Genomic DNA, 13,044 nt, shown 5'->3' on the forward strand with positions numbered 1-13,044 from the left:
GCTGGTCCTTTGCTGGTTTAAACTGGCCCTTTGCTGGTTTAAGCTGGTCCTTTGCTGGTTTATGCTGGTCCTTTGCCAGCACATGACCAGCATAAACCAGCAAAGGGCCAGTTTAAACCAGCAAAGGACCAGCTTAAACCAGCATCCCAGCGTCAAAACATACCTAACCAGCATATGCTGTTTTTTTTCAACAGGGAAGTGCCGTCTGAATTTTTATCAGGCTGCTATATTTAGGTTCAGTAATTTCACTTTAATGGCAATGTATAGGTCCTTTTCTATGCCATTAAAGTGAAATAACTGAACAAAAATATAGGAGCCTGATAAAAATGCTACATTTTAGATGAAAATTTCAGATGGCACTTAGAGGCTTTTGCATCTGCAGTCTTCAAATGTAGAATTGTGATCTCACATGTCTCCTCTAGAGTGTCAAATGATCTCAACAATGTCTCAAACTATGCTCATGTTTGTCAAGACACTAACATCTGCAATAAAAGTCAGAAATTTCAATAAAAACTCAAATGTTTCTCATCATATTCTTCCAATGTGAGCTATGGTATTAACATTCAATGTATAATCCTCTACTCTCAGTTGTGTACAATTAAATTCAAGCCTCACTTTGGTCTTTTTTTTAAATCTCTCCTCAGAAATTGTATTGCAGAAAGAGCTGTGACAATGTGGACACTTAAGAAACAAATTAGATCCAAATTAGTGTCTTAAAAGAGCAATGAAAGTAATAAAAGTACTTACAATTACCTCTGGGTGTTATGTAACATAAATTCGGGTTAAAGGGATTATACAGAATAAATACCAGTAAGATATAAATATGTGTATATAATTTTCCATACATGGTAAAAATAGTTTGGTCTTCAACCCAATGTTTAAGGCACATTACCTTTTGAGGGTCAGGGTTGTTGTTTTTAGGGTGTGTGCCTCTTTGACATGGGCCTAGGCCAACTCTGTAAGGCTTAGATTACGGAATCTGGCTGAAACTCAGTCCCTGGTTTGGAGACCTGAGATCTACTGGAAATCTGAGGTCAGCACAGACCAGGATTTAATGCTGGAATGTAAATTTTCATCGACCTGTGAAAAAGATGAAAGTACTAATGCTGAGAAGAGATAGGTAAATCACCCCCTGCAGCAATTCTGGTGATAAGGAAGCATAAACTTTTAATGTTTATTATAATGACAAATTTAAACATGACGTTGAGATAGTTTGCCAGTCAAATTTTCACAGTCATATGAGATACACAGCGTTTTTAGATTGTAATAAATAATCAGTTGTTTCTTATATTGAAGGTCATGGTACAGTTAAATCTAAAGAGCTGGTGCGGTTCCAGGCAACACTTACAGACTTCTCAGTTCAACAATTCAGTTTGACATGTAAACACTTCAAGAAATAATAGCTGTCTGGGCCACCTTCTTTGGAAGAAAGCACACTGCCTCTTATAAATACTGGGGTCAGGATTTTCCAAAGGTTTTTTTTTCCAACCTGCTACTAAAAATAGCCTCATTTACACTGTGGTTACAGGTTACATGCACACTTTAGGGAGTCTTTTAAATTAAACCACTTTATTTGGACTGAAGCAAGTACAAATTACTGATCCATGTTAATAATTAATATTTGAATGACTAGAGGTTGTACACTTGATGGTCTTTAAAACGCTAGTGATTAAAGTTCAGCTTACAACATTCTGAGCTGCAGCCGTTGTTTTTACCATGCTGGTTTTGGTCATTGAACTGTACACATAGTGTTTCCTATGTGTAATTTCAGTGATGTTCTGACAGTTTTTTCGCCATTTGTGTCTCCTGTAGGTGCTACCAGAGACATCGGATCAGCTCTGACCCGCATGTGTATGAGGCATCGCAGCATTGAGGCTAAACTACGCCATTTTACTAAGTACGACCACACTTCTCCTGTCATCTACTTCCTGTGTGTCATAGTTTAGAAGCCTATATATAACACAAATACATGTATACCTATGATTATACTCAACACAAGAATTTTGTATGTGTTTTATTTGTTTGACACTGAGCTCTGGCATGTGCACAAATGTGACCATCACAACACACTATAATCGAAGACTCACTCTCAGAGTCTGATGACACTGGCAAGACAAGAGAACACAAATACACACACTTTTTACACTTCATTAAAGGACATCTGCTGACAATTCCCTCCGACAGTCTAATGAATGGATGCCTTAGACTCTAAGCCACACTTTAAACCAAAGCCTTCATTTCTCATGGTCTGAACCCCCACAGGGTTGATGATATTTCCTTGTGAATGTTCATATTGCTTTGTAATTGAATGAGAACCTCTGACTCAGCTGTGAACGGTTGAGAACATGATCCTCTCTTCATTGCTTTCAGTGCTTTGATGGAGAGCCTGATCACTCCTCTACAGGACCGTATTGAAGACTGGAAGAAGACAGCCAATCAACTGGACAAGGACCATGCCAAAGGTGACTAAGCACCTTTTTGTCCATATGTCAGTCCTTACAAAGTAGACAGCATACAAATTTTTGGTTACTCTTTATTTTATAGTACATGTACTTACAGTGTACTTACCCATGAAAGTACTGGTTAGTATACGGTATAGCTACATGGGTTAAGGTTAGGTTTAGGGGTAGGTTCAGAGCTAGTACCTAGTTATTACCCAGTTATTGCTATAATAAGTACATAGTATGTACACACGGAACATAAAGTGCTACTAAATTTTCATACATTTTGTTTTTTACAGAGTACAAACGGTCTCGTCATGAAATAAAGAAGAAATCTTCAGACACCTTGAAATTACAGAAGAAAGCCAGGAAAGGTAACACAATATATTCACAATATTACTATGAAATGTTAAGCATCACAACAAATTTGGGCAATTTATTCTGTGAAATAGGATCACAAACAACACATATGTGACCCTGGACCATAAAACCAGTCTTAAGTCGCTGGGGTATATTTGTAGCAATGGCAAAAAAACAAACATTTTATGGGTCAAAATTATCGATTTTTCTTTTATGTCAGAAATCATTAAGATATTAAGTAAAGATCATGTTCCATGAAGATATTTTGTACATTTCCTACCGTAAATATATCAAAACTTTATTTTTGATTAGTAATATGCATTGCTAAAAACTTCAGTTGGACAACTTTAAAGGCGATTTTCTCAGTATTTTGATTTTTTTTCCAAGATTCTCCAGATTTTCAAATAGTTGTATCTCGGCAAAATATTACCCTATCCTAACAAGCCATACATCAATGGAAAGCTTATTTATTCAGCTGTCAGATGATGTATAAATCTCAATTTAAATAAAAATTACCCTTATGACTGGTTTTGTGGTCCAGTGTCACATATACTAGCATACAAGTGTTTTAATGTCAGTGAAAGTAATGGATCAATATTACATAATATTGTCGTATTACAAAGCAGAAATGAGTTGGGGATAAGTCAAGGACATTTCCTCAAGGTCAAAACTGGCTGTTTTATTTGACGTTTAGAACAATCTGCTGTTCGTATGCCATCAGTGTTGAATGCGTTTTAGTGGCTCTCATGGTCGGCAATGGATGGTTGAATCTCGGAAGTGTTGTTAAAGCTGCATAGACTGTTGAGTGCACAATGTGCTTGGTGAAATTACTGATCCCTTCATATGAGGCAAACAATCCTCTGCAATGTAAGCAACCCCCTCTGCTGGCTGAAGCGCAGAAGTGCAACTCTCACCTCATTTGCTAAGCAGTTCATGTTCATATCCCAGCAGCCAATAATTCCTGTTTTTGAAGATAGGATGACAATCCTGTGTGTTACTAGGAAGACTCCAGTGTTAAAGGAAAAGCTGCCTATTTATTTTAAGTCAGGCATCTCGTTCCTTATAAGACCATTCAGTTTGATAAGATTACATATTTGATTTTATTTTGGGTCCATTGCGCATTAAATCGTACATTTTCGGCAGATTTTTTAATTTGGTTTTGTTCAGATTTGCTGTGGTGGTTTGGCTTTTCTGAAACAATTTGGCCATGAAATGAGCTGAATTGCTTTCTAATACTAACCCTAACACAGTGCTCTCCCTCCTCTGTTTCTCTGTATCTCTCTATTCTTTACTCTCTCTTGGATTCCCCCCACATTGTGTTCTCTCTCTTTTTTATCTACTCTCCCTCTATAGAGCTACAGGGTAAGTATGTTTTTTTTTTCACGCCAATCTGTGGCTCACTTTGATTTTTCTCACTCGTCACTCTGCATGGCCCTTTAACACGTCTGCAGACAGTTCTGTGGTCATCGGATTTAACCCCCACATGACATTTTGGCTTGACAGCTTACAACGAGTGATTTAAGATCACAGACTTTCTCTTTTCTCCCATTATAACACCTGAGGGTTTGCTTTGTGCATGATTTTGCTAATGCCGTCCCAGCATGCATGCTGCTTGTATTCCTGGAAGCAGTTCTACTGCGGATAGCTGACTTTGCTTCAATCCCCAGCAAAGGTCACGACCATTTCTAACAATCTAGTCTGCATGAGTTAACCTTTAAACTTCCTCTGGGAGGTTCCATGTGTTTCATTAAGAGTAGAAGATGTTCGACCGCAGAGTTCAGAATCGTCTGTCTACGTTTGTTGTGTAGGTGCTAGTCGGAATAGTTCGTTTTGTCCTGTGTTCACATTACGTCCATATTGTTGGAGGCTGGAAGAGAGAATGATTCTCATCTAATGCAGTATCTTCTCTTGTGTTCTGCCTCCTTTCATTTTTTTCTTCTGATTGTCCTTTGTAATCTTCTAATTCTTCCATTCGACCTTCTGTTTTGTCTCATTCTTTGGCCATTTTTTTTCATTCTGTCCATTCTCCACCTTATTTAATCCCTCTGCCTTTTCCCCCTTCTTTTCTGTTATGCTCTCTGTCGCCCCCTTTAGGCCGGGGGGACCTTCAGCCACAGCTGGACAGCGCAATGCAGGATGTGAATGACATGTACCTGCTGATGGAGGAGACAGAGAAGCAGGCGGTGCGGCGTGCTCTAGTGGAGGAGAGAGGACGCTTTTGTACCTTCATCAGCTTCCTGCAGCCTGTAGTGGTACAGCCCACCTCATTCAACATCACTTATGTGAACTGTACAGCTGCTCAGCCCTTACACATTACTCTGTAACAAGGACACCAGTTAAAGTGTCAATTAAGTCTCTTATGCCCAGCAAGCCTGCATTTATTTGATCAAAAACACAGCAAAAACAGCAACATTGTGAAATATCATTCAAATTTAAAATAACTGTTTGTATTTCTATTAATATATTTTATTTGTGACCCTGGACCACAAAACCAGTGAGATATATGATATACATATAAATAAGCTTTCCATTGATGTGTGGTTTGTTAGGATAGGACAATATTTGGCCAAGATACAACTATCATGTTCTTCATGGAACATTATCTTTACTTAAAGGGGTCATATGATGCGATTTCAATTTTTCCTTTCTCTTTGGAGTGTTACAAGCTCTTGGTGCATAAAGAAGATCTGTAATTAATAATAACAATTTATTCAAACATTTGTTCAACAATTTGATGCTCAAGAACAATTTCTTATTATTGTCACGGAATCGGGTGTGTGGAGGCAGGCAGGACGACGAGGACGACAAGGATTCCAATAATGACATTTATTGTAGACACAACAAGGCAGGTTCAGGTAGGTGAGACACACACTCGGGGTAACAGACAGACAGACAGGAACTAATATGGGGTGAATAATTAGAGGCAGACAGGTGAGCACAATGACGGTGATTAACTAATGATTAGACGGGCTAAACCAACACAAAGGGAAGAAACCACAACAAACAGTCTACAGGGGCGTTACAATTATCATGTATGTATATATATTCTCTGATGAATAGAAAGTTCAATTTTTTTATTTACATTTTTTTGAACGGTAGTGTATGCTGGACACTTTATGCAGTTCATTCACTCTCCAATCCAGATGTATGTTTTTAAAAGTAAAGAGGAAATGTTTCATCAAAATTGTGTTCGTCATACTGTATATAGTAGTGGTAATGAGGAACCTGTCTTAAGATTTAAAGCAAAAATTATGCTCTTAGAATATGTTACTGTCTGACATTTAAATGACATTATGTGATGTTAAAATCTGATCTATGAACTTGTGGTTTTGTCCTCGTGTGTTGTTAGAATGGAGAGATTGCCATGTTGGGAGAGATCACTCATCTCCAGGCCATTATTGATGACCTTACCGTGTTAACCTCAGACCCCCACAAACTGCCCCCAGCCAGTGAGCAGGTGCACATCCTTCTTATGTACTCCAGTCACCATTTATGTACAGTGCTTTGCAGAAAAAAAGGCCATTAACACTAAGACTGCCTCTCTGTGTCTCTTTCTTTCAGGTAATAAAAGACCTTAAGGGTTCAGATTACTCTTGGTCCTACCAGACTCCCCCCTCTTCTCCCAGCAGCTCCGGCTCCAGGAAAAGCAGCATGTGCAGGTGAGAGCGAGAGTGATAAAGAAATAGAGACATTATGCTGCCAGTAATGTTAGCACACTTATCAAATCTTTATTTCTGGTTATAAGCCTTTTTTTCTGCTGGATAGATTTGTTGCTTGTGCTGTGTACTATGTTGCTTGGCTTTTCTTTGTTGTAATTGCTTTGAACATTGCTGTTTGTTGCAAAACGACAATACAATTTAGTACAAAATATAATTTGCCAAATGGCAGCTCGTACTTAAAAATAAAAATAAAGCTTATGCTGTGTCTTGGGACATGGTAGCTGGTATTTTATTGGTTTAAGCTGGTCTGAGCTAGTCATAAGCTGGTTTAAACTTGTAGACCATCTTGGATCGAAAAACAAACGATATACCAGTTGGTCATACCATGATAAATGGAGAGTTTGCCGAAAGATGAACAATTCTGTCATCAATTACTCACCCTCATGTCATTTTAAACCTATTAGTCTTTAAGTCTATTTCCACCGCAGGAACTTTCCCCAGGAACTGGGGACTTTGGGGTGGTAATCGGTGTGTTTCCACCGCAGGAACCAGGATCTAAATAAAGTTCCGGGTAAAAATTTGCCCCTCAGAAAGTCCCTGCTCACAAGGTAGTACGTTTTCAAAGGTCCAGAACTTTTGGGGGTGGGACTTGGGCACTGAACATGCTGATTGGTTGAGTTCACGCAGCATTTGGATTGGTTGACTCTATGCCGCATTGTATTACAACCACCATTTTTAAGTCTGTTGCGGTGCGGCGTTGGTGCAGTGCCGAGGATGAAATCCAGCGGTAACTGGAAACGGTGACAAAACAATTATGATTGTCCGTCGCTTTTTATGACGCAATTGTTGTTCGACATTAGCGCCCCCTCCTGGACTGGGAGGAGCAGTCGCGTGCAGTCCTACTACATCACCAGACTATTTGCCTAATCTTCACGGTACTTTAGGCTGCGATAGAAACACAGACAGCAACAGGTCTGGGGGAAAAAAAGTTCCTGGGACAAATTGTTCCAGGTAATTTTGGTGGAAAAGTGGCTTTTCATTCATCTTCGAACCACAATGAAACCTGAGTGATTTTTGTTCCTCCATTGAAAGTCCATTCCACCAAAACTGTAATGCTTCAAAAAAGTTTATAAAAAACGTCATAAAAGTAATCCATATGAATCAAGCACTTTAATCCAAGTCTTCCGAAGAGACATGATCGCTTTATGATGAACAGATTTAATATAGCCTTTTATTCACATATAAACATTGATCAGCACACATACATAGAGAACATCAAATGTGCTTGCGTGACGATCGCTTTATGAACTTTTTGAAGTGTCAAGGTTTTTGTGGAATGGACTTCAAAAGAGACACAGATCTTATGGGTTTAGAAGGACATGAGAGTGAGTAAATGATAACAGATTTGTAATTTTTGAGTGAACTAAACCTTTAAGGGGATGCCAGTGCCAATGGCCATCTTGCATAAACTAAATAACTACTTAGAAACTAGCTACTAGCTGTTGTTTTTCCAGCCAGGGTATATTTTGTGAGTGTGTGTATATTTTGAATGCAAGTGTGTGTGTGTACAGAGAAAGAGGGGGCTGCTAATGCTACTGCTGCGCTACACAATCTCACTGTATGTTGACATCAACCCCGACAACATATTAGAGACAGAGCACTGCGGTCATGAAAATGTTGTTTTGTATTCTGTAAGAGCCTTGCTTTCAACAGGCACAGTTTAATGCTTATTGATTCATGTTATTCATCCATTGATTCATTTTGATGAAGTCAAGGATGACACATAGCAATTACCTACAATTATAATTAACACAAGTAGACTAAAGTAGCTAGTTTAATATGATGTTATTACTTTTATAATTCACTAGCAATAAGTTGTGTCTGATTAATGTAACTTCAGTGCTTTGCTCTCTTAAATTAATATTCCAGGTTAAACCCCATTTAAGAACCTCAACAACAGAATCTGTCTAATATTCCTGTGCTGTTTTTAACCCGGAATATGAAATAATTGCTTCAAAACAAATTGAACGCATTTTAAGATCACTTTTACATAGCCAGTCCCTCTAGAGTTTTGGATTAGACCATTAGTATTTTGCTTTGGCTCCAGGGCCAATTAAAGCTTCCTTTTTTAATAGTGTCATTTAGTACCTGTTTGTCCGCCTCGCATGGAGTCATGGGGGTTGCTTCAAGTGCGTTGGCTGCGCAAGGCCGACACATCTGAACACAACCTTCAATCTCCATACTAGGCCCCCTGTGTCACACCTGTCAAACTTTGTCTTACATATGTTCTCCCTCTGCCCCCCACTCTGCCCTCCATCCTTACCCATCAACCTCATAACTGCTTGAGACCTTTGTTTGTCCATCTCTTTTTCACTGACAATTTCATTGCTTTTTTTCCCCTCAAATGTTTAATTATTATCATATAATTTTTTTTCTTGCCTTCATCTGTCAACCATGTTCCTGTCATCCTGTAAAACCCTTGCCTGCTCATTCTAATCTAATGGGTGTGTTTCACACTTATCGCCATATAACCTGCCCATATATGACCGTACCCCTCCCTTGCACCCCCGGTTCTCTGTCCTGTTGCACTTTCCCTTGCCCCAGCAGCAGTGTAAACAGCGCACATAGTAGCGCCTCTCGATCCTCTGGTGGCTCTCAGACTCACTCACCCAGTTCGTCCTGTCGCTACCGCAGCGTGGCCCACCCGCTAACAGATCTTATTTTTTGACAGGAATGAAAACAAAGTTGTGAGGGATAGAAGAACTTGGCATTCAATGGAATGTACTGTTGTTGAACAACATATCGATTGTTCGGCTGACAAAAGCCAATGAAAAAAAAAAAAAACTGCAGTAGACAAAAACTCCATAAAACAGATCTGAAAGTTGTGAAAATTATGTGATCTAGGAGATTTATACAGTGCGTGGCATTGTAAAGACTGTAAGTCTATCCCTCACAGACTCTTTTCATTGTTTTAATAGATTGTAAATATTTATTTATGATATTTATATACAGCACTGTTCAAAAGGTTGGGGTTGGTAATTTTTTTTTATGTTTTTGAAAGAAGTGTCTTATGCTCAGCAAGGCTGCATTTATTTGATCAGACATACAGGAAAAAAAAAAACGGTAATATTGTGAACAATTATTACAATTTAAATAGCTGTTTTCTATTTTAATATATTTTAAAATGTAATTTATTCCTGTGATGGAAAAAACTGTTATTGCACATCTGTGTCCCAGCTTCAAACATGAAGCAACATTCCCTAGCTGCATCTGAAAGATTATAGTGACCTCTTGTGGACAAGAAATATAAACCACTGTATGTCAAACAATTCTTGAGTGGAAAAATTGTGATAGGAAGCAGTGCTTGAAATTTGCTTCTAAAGCATTTTATGTGGAACACAGGCATTATAATATATACACAGAGGAGGTGCTTTCTTAAGCACTTTCTTTGGAGTTAAGCAGGAGACATGCACTCGTCTCGGAGCTCACATGCTACTCTCTCTGACCATAGAAAGAAAAGGGGATTTTACCTGGCTGTGAATCTACCAAACACATGGCTGAGGTGTGTGACACACTGAAGGATAAGCATATCGAGGGTCAAACTAGCATAGAAAATTCAGAAACAGCAGTCAGTGTTCATGATTAATGCATATATTTTTTAGATGGTAGTTAAAAGAACAACCCTTTGAATCTTTTTAGTTGTACTTTTAAGTCGTAAGTGTTGGAAATAATGGCACTGTCAGTTTTGATTTTAAATGCTGTAACTTACATTTAGCCTTACATTTCATAAGTATATAACACTTCTAGATGCTCTCTCTCTCTCTCTCTCTCTCTCTCTCTCTCTCTCTCTCTCTCTCTATATATATATATATAATGTTTAAAGCATAAAAAACACACCTTTAAAATAATGCAGTAGATATGAAAACAACCAGCAGATGACAAAAAAAAAAAACTATGGAAAAAAGTGCTAAATGGCACATAACTTTTAGGAATACTAAAAATCTTTACTTGTTTTTTGATTATGTGTTTCATTGCATTTAACAACATTAAAAATCTATTTGTACATGTAATAATTAAAATACACTATCTTTCAAAATTTTAAGGTCAGTAAGATTTTTAAATGTCTTTGAAAGTTAACGTTTTGTATGCTCTCAAATTATGCTTTTGATCAAAAATACAGTAAAACAGTAATATTATGAAATGTTAATCAAATTTAAAATAACAGTTTTCAATTTTAATATATTTTAAACTGTTATTTATTCCAGCCATTACTCCAGTCATGTCACATGATCCTTTGGAAATAATTCTAATATGCATATTTGGTGTTAAAGATATTGTTTTCAATGCTGAATATAGCTTTTTTTGTGTAAAATGTGAGACTTTTTTTTTTAATTTTTATTTTTGTAAAGAACAGCATTTATTTGAAACTTTTTTTGTAACAATTTAATCAATTGAATGCATCCATGGTGAGCATTCACTTATTATAACAAACTAACAAAAAAGAAAATAAATAAATTAATACATTTTACTGACTCCAAACTCTTCTCTCACTCTTGTCCTCTCCACTGGACATTCACTTGGCAACACTACATTTTCCAAGCTGAAGGTGTTGAAGTCATTTGGTTAAAACTGTTATTAATTTAAAATGTGATTTTTCTATTTATGATGTGTCCATTTATTGCAAGCAGTACCACAAATCTAAAAAAAATAATAAAACGTTGACGAAGGCCCTCTAAATGTTTCCCTGCTGATACCCCATCTTTTATGGTCTTTCTTACAGAAGTCATCAAGTTCAGCGTCCTCGGATGCATCTGAGACCTGCCAGTCAGTTAGTGAGTGTAGCTCTCCAACCACAGTAAGTATCAAGTACTCTGTCCATAAGACATACATGTGCTGAAACTGTCAGTGATGGATTGTTTTGGCTTGTCAGTGTTTTGGATTGTCTGTGGGACCCGTGAGGGTTGTGCTGCTGATTGGCAGGTTGGGGTCTTCTCTGTCTCTCTTGCCGGTTTCGTCTTTGTGCTGTCATCAGATCTGATCTTTCCTGCCACTCTCAGCATGTATCTGCAAAGCCACACACAAAGGCTCCCATGCCCATGAGTAAAGGGAAGGGGGTCTCTTGCTACTCTGACGGTCTCGGTCTTATCTCTCCATTCCACAGTTTGGCTCGTCCTTCGCTACCTTCCGCCCTGCTCTCTATCACACTCCTGGCTCCATCAGGCCTTTCTCTGTCATACTTCCTGCATCCCCACCCTATAAACGCTCCCCTGGATCCAACACACCCTCTCCCACATCCAAGGTTCCTTGCTGGAAGGTTTGTCTCCATTGGGAATTCTCACTGCAGTTTTGTTTATTTCCTCTTCTTTTTGTGTGTGTTGAATATGTGCCTCCTAAATATAACACTTACTGACAGTGATTTTGATTTGATTTAATTCTGCTTAGCCTCATTCATTACTTCATTTTGCTTTTTAACACACACCTTTTCTGTTGGCTGCATGAAGCTGGTTTCAAATCTCTGGCTGTGAGATTTGCTAAACCGAGCAGACCACGGAAGGTACCTATCAGTTTATTCAAACACTGAGATTGGGTTTTCTCTAAAACACATAAGAAAGTATCTGTTGAAAGGACACTCAAACTGCTGGATCGTGGGCCAGTCTTCTCTCTCGCCCCTGAGACCGTTGAATCTATTGCTATAGACTGAACTGAATTAACCGAGTCTACTTCCTCAGGACTGGTCCAAGGTAGGTTCTGGTGAGCAGCCGCTAGCCAGCACACTTCAGAGGAGGAAGGAGCCTCTGGATAGGCTGCGGGAGGCAGAAACCTCTCCTCAGTCACAGGGATATTCTGGGATGCATTCGGAAGACCCCCAGAGGCCAAGGATGACCCCGGCCACTATCGCTGCCAAGGTAACTTTCACCGTATATTAAACATTCATCATTTGGTGTGGCGAAGACAAAATGTACCTGTTTGCTTAAGGCTGTTTCTGCAAATATGGGCTGCTCTGGCCTTGAGTACTTAATAATGCAGTGCTTTGTTTTGTTTTTTGTTTTAAGTGTGATTTCTATACTTGGATAAGCCTTGAAAACTAATAAATTCTTAGATATTTCCAAAGGAAATATATATATATATAATATTAATTATGGCAAGCTAAAATATTTTATTAGGTAGAAATTTCTATTTTCTATTTCTAACTCTGCAATCACAAACAGCTAAAAAAGTCATGCAAATCTAATATAAATATAAATTCTAAGTGCCGAATAACACTTCTGGAATTATATTATTTAATTTTAATTATTTAGTTTAATTGTTTTAATACATTGCCACTACTATTTTCTTTAAATGAAGAAGTTTGAAAATGAGCAGCTTTGTCAATACAGCTAAAGTCTCTTAAAATGCACTTCACACTCACTAGCTTATATGTGACCCTGGACCACAAAACCAGTCTTAAGTCGCTGGGGTATATTTGTAGCAATAGTCAAAAATACATTGTATGGGTCAAAATTACAGATTTTTCTTTTATACCAAAAATCATTAGGATATTATTAAGTAAAGATCATGTTCCATGAAGATATTTTGTAAATTTC

General features: G+C 38.0%; 1 protein-coding gene across 1 annotated transcript in view; it reads left to right on the forward strand.

Moving 5' to 3' along the window:
- LOC107703609 (MTSS1-like protein) overlaps window positions 1-13,044 on the forward strand; it is an 81,586-nt gene that overhangs the window by 66,033 nt on the left and 2,509 nt on the right. The window contains exons 4-13 of the mRNA XM_016506303.1: window positions 1,813-1,897; window positions 2,371-2,462; window positions 2,741-2,815; window positions 4,155-4,163; window positions 4,896-5,053; window positions 6,151-6,258; window positions 6,363-6,460; window positions 9,068-9,171; window positions 11,188-11,315; window positions 12,190-12,366. Of these exons, the coding sequence (XP_016361789.1) occupies window positions 1,813-1,897; window positions 2,371-2,462; window positions 2,741-2,815; window positions 4,155-4,163; window positions 4,896-5,053; window positions 6,151-6,258; window positions 6,363-6,460; window positions 9,068-9,171; window positions 11,188-11,315; window positions 12,190-12,366 (1,034 nt within the window). The remainder of the gene's footprint in view (window positions 1-1,812; window positions 1,898-2,370; window positions 2,463-2,740; window positions 2,816-4,154; window positions 4,164-4,895; window positions 5,054-6,150; window positions 6,259-6,362; window positions 6,461-9,067; window positions 9,172-11,187; window positions 11,316-12,189; window positions 12,367-13,044) is intronic.

This window comes from Sinocyclocheilus anshuiensis, unplaced genomic scaffold (genome assembly GCF_001515605.1).
Source record: "Sinocyclocheilus anshuiensis isolate Anshui unplaced genomic scaffold, SAMN03320099.WGS_v1.1 scaffold1440, whole genome shotgun sequence".
Classification (NCBI taxonomy): Eukaryota; Metazoa; Chordata; class Actinopteri; order Cypriniformes; family Cyprinidae; genus Sinocyclocheilus; species Sinocyclocheilus anshuiensis.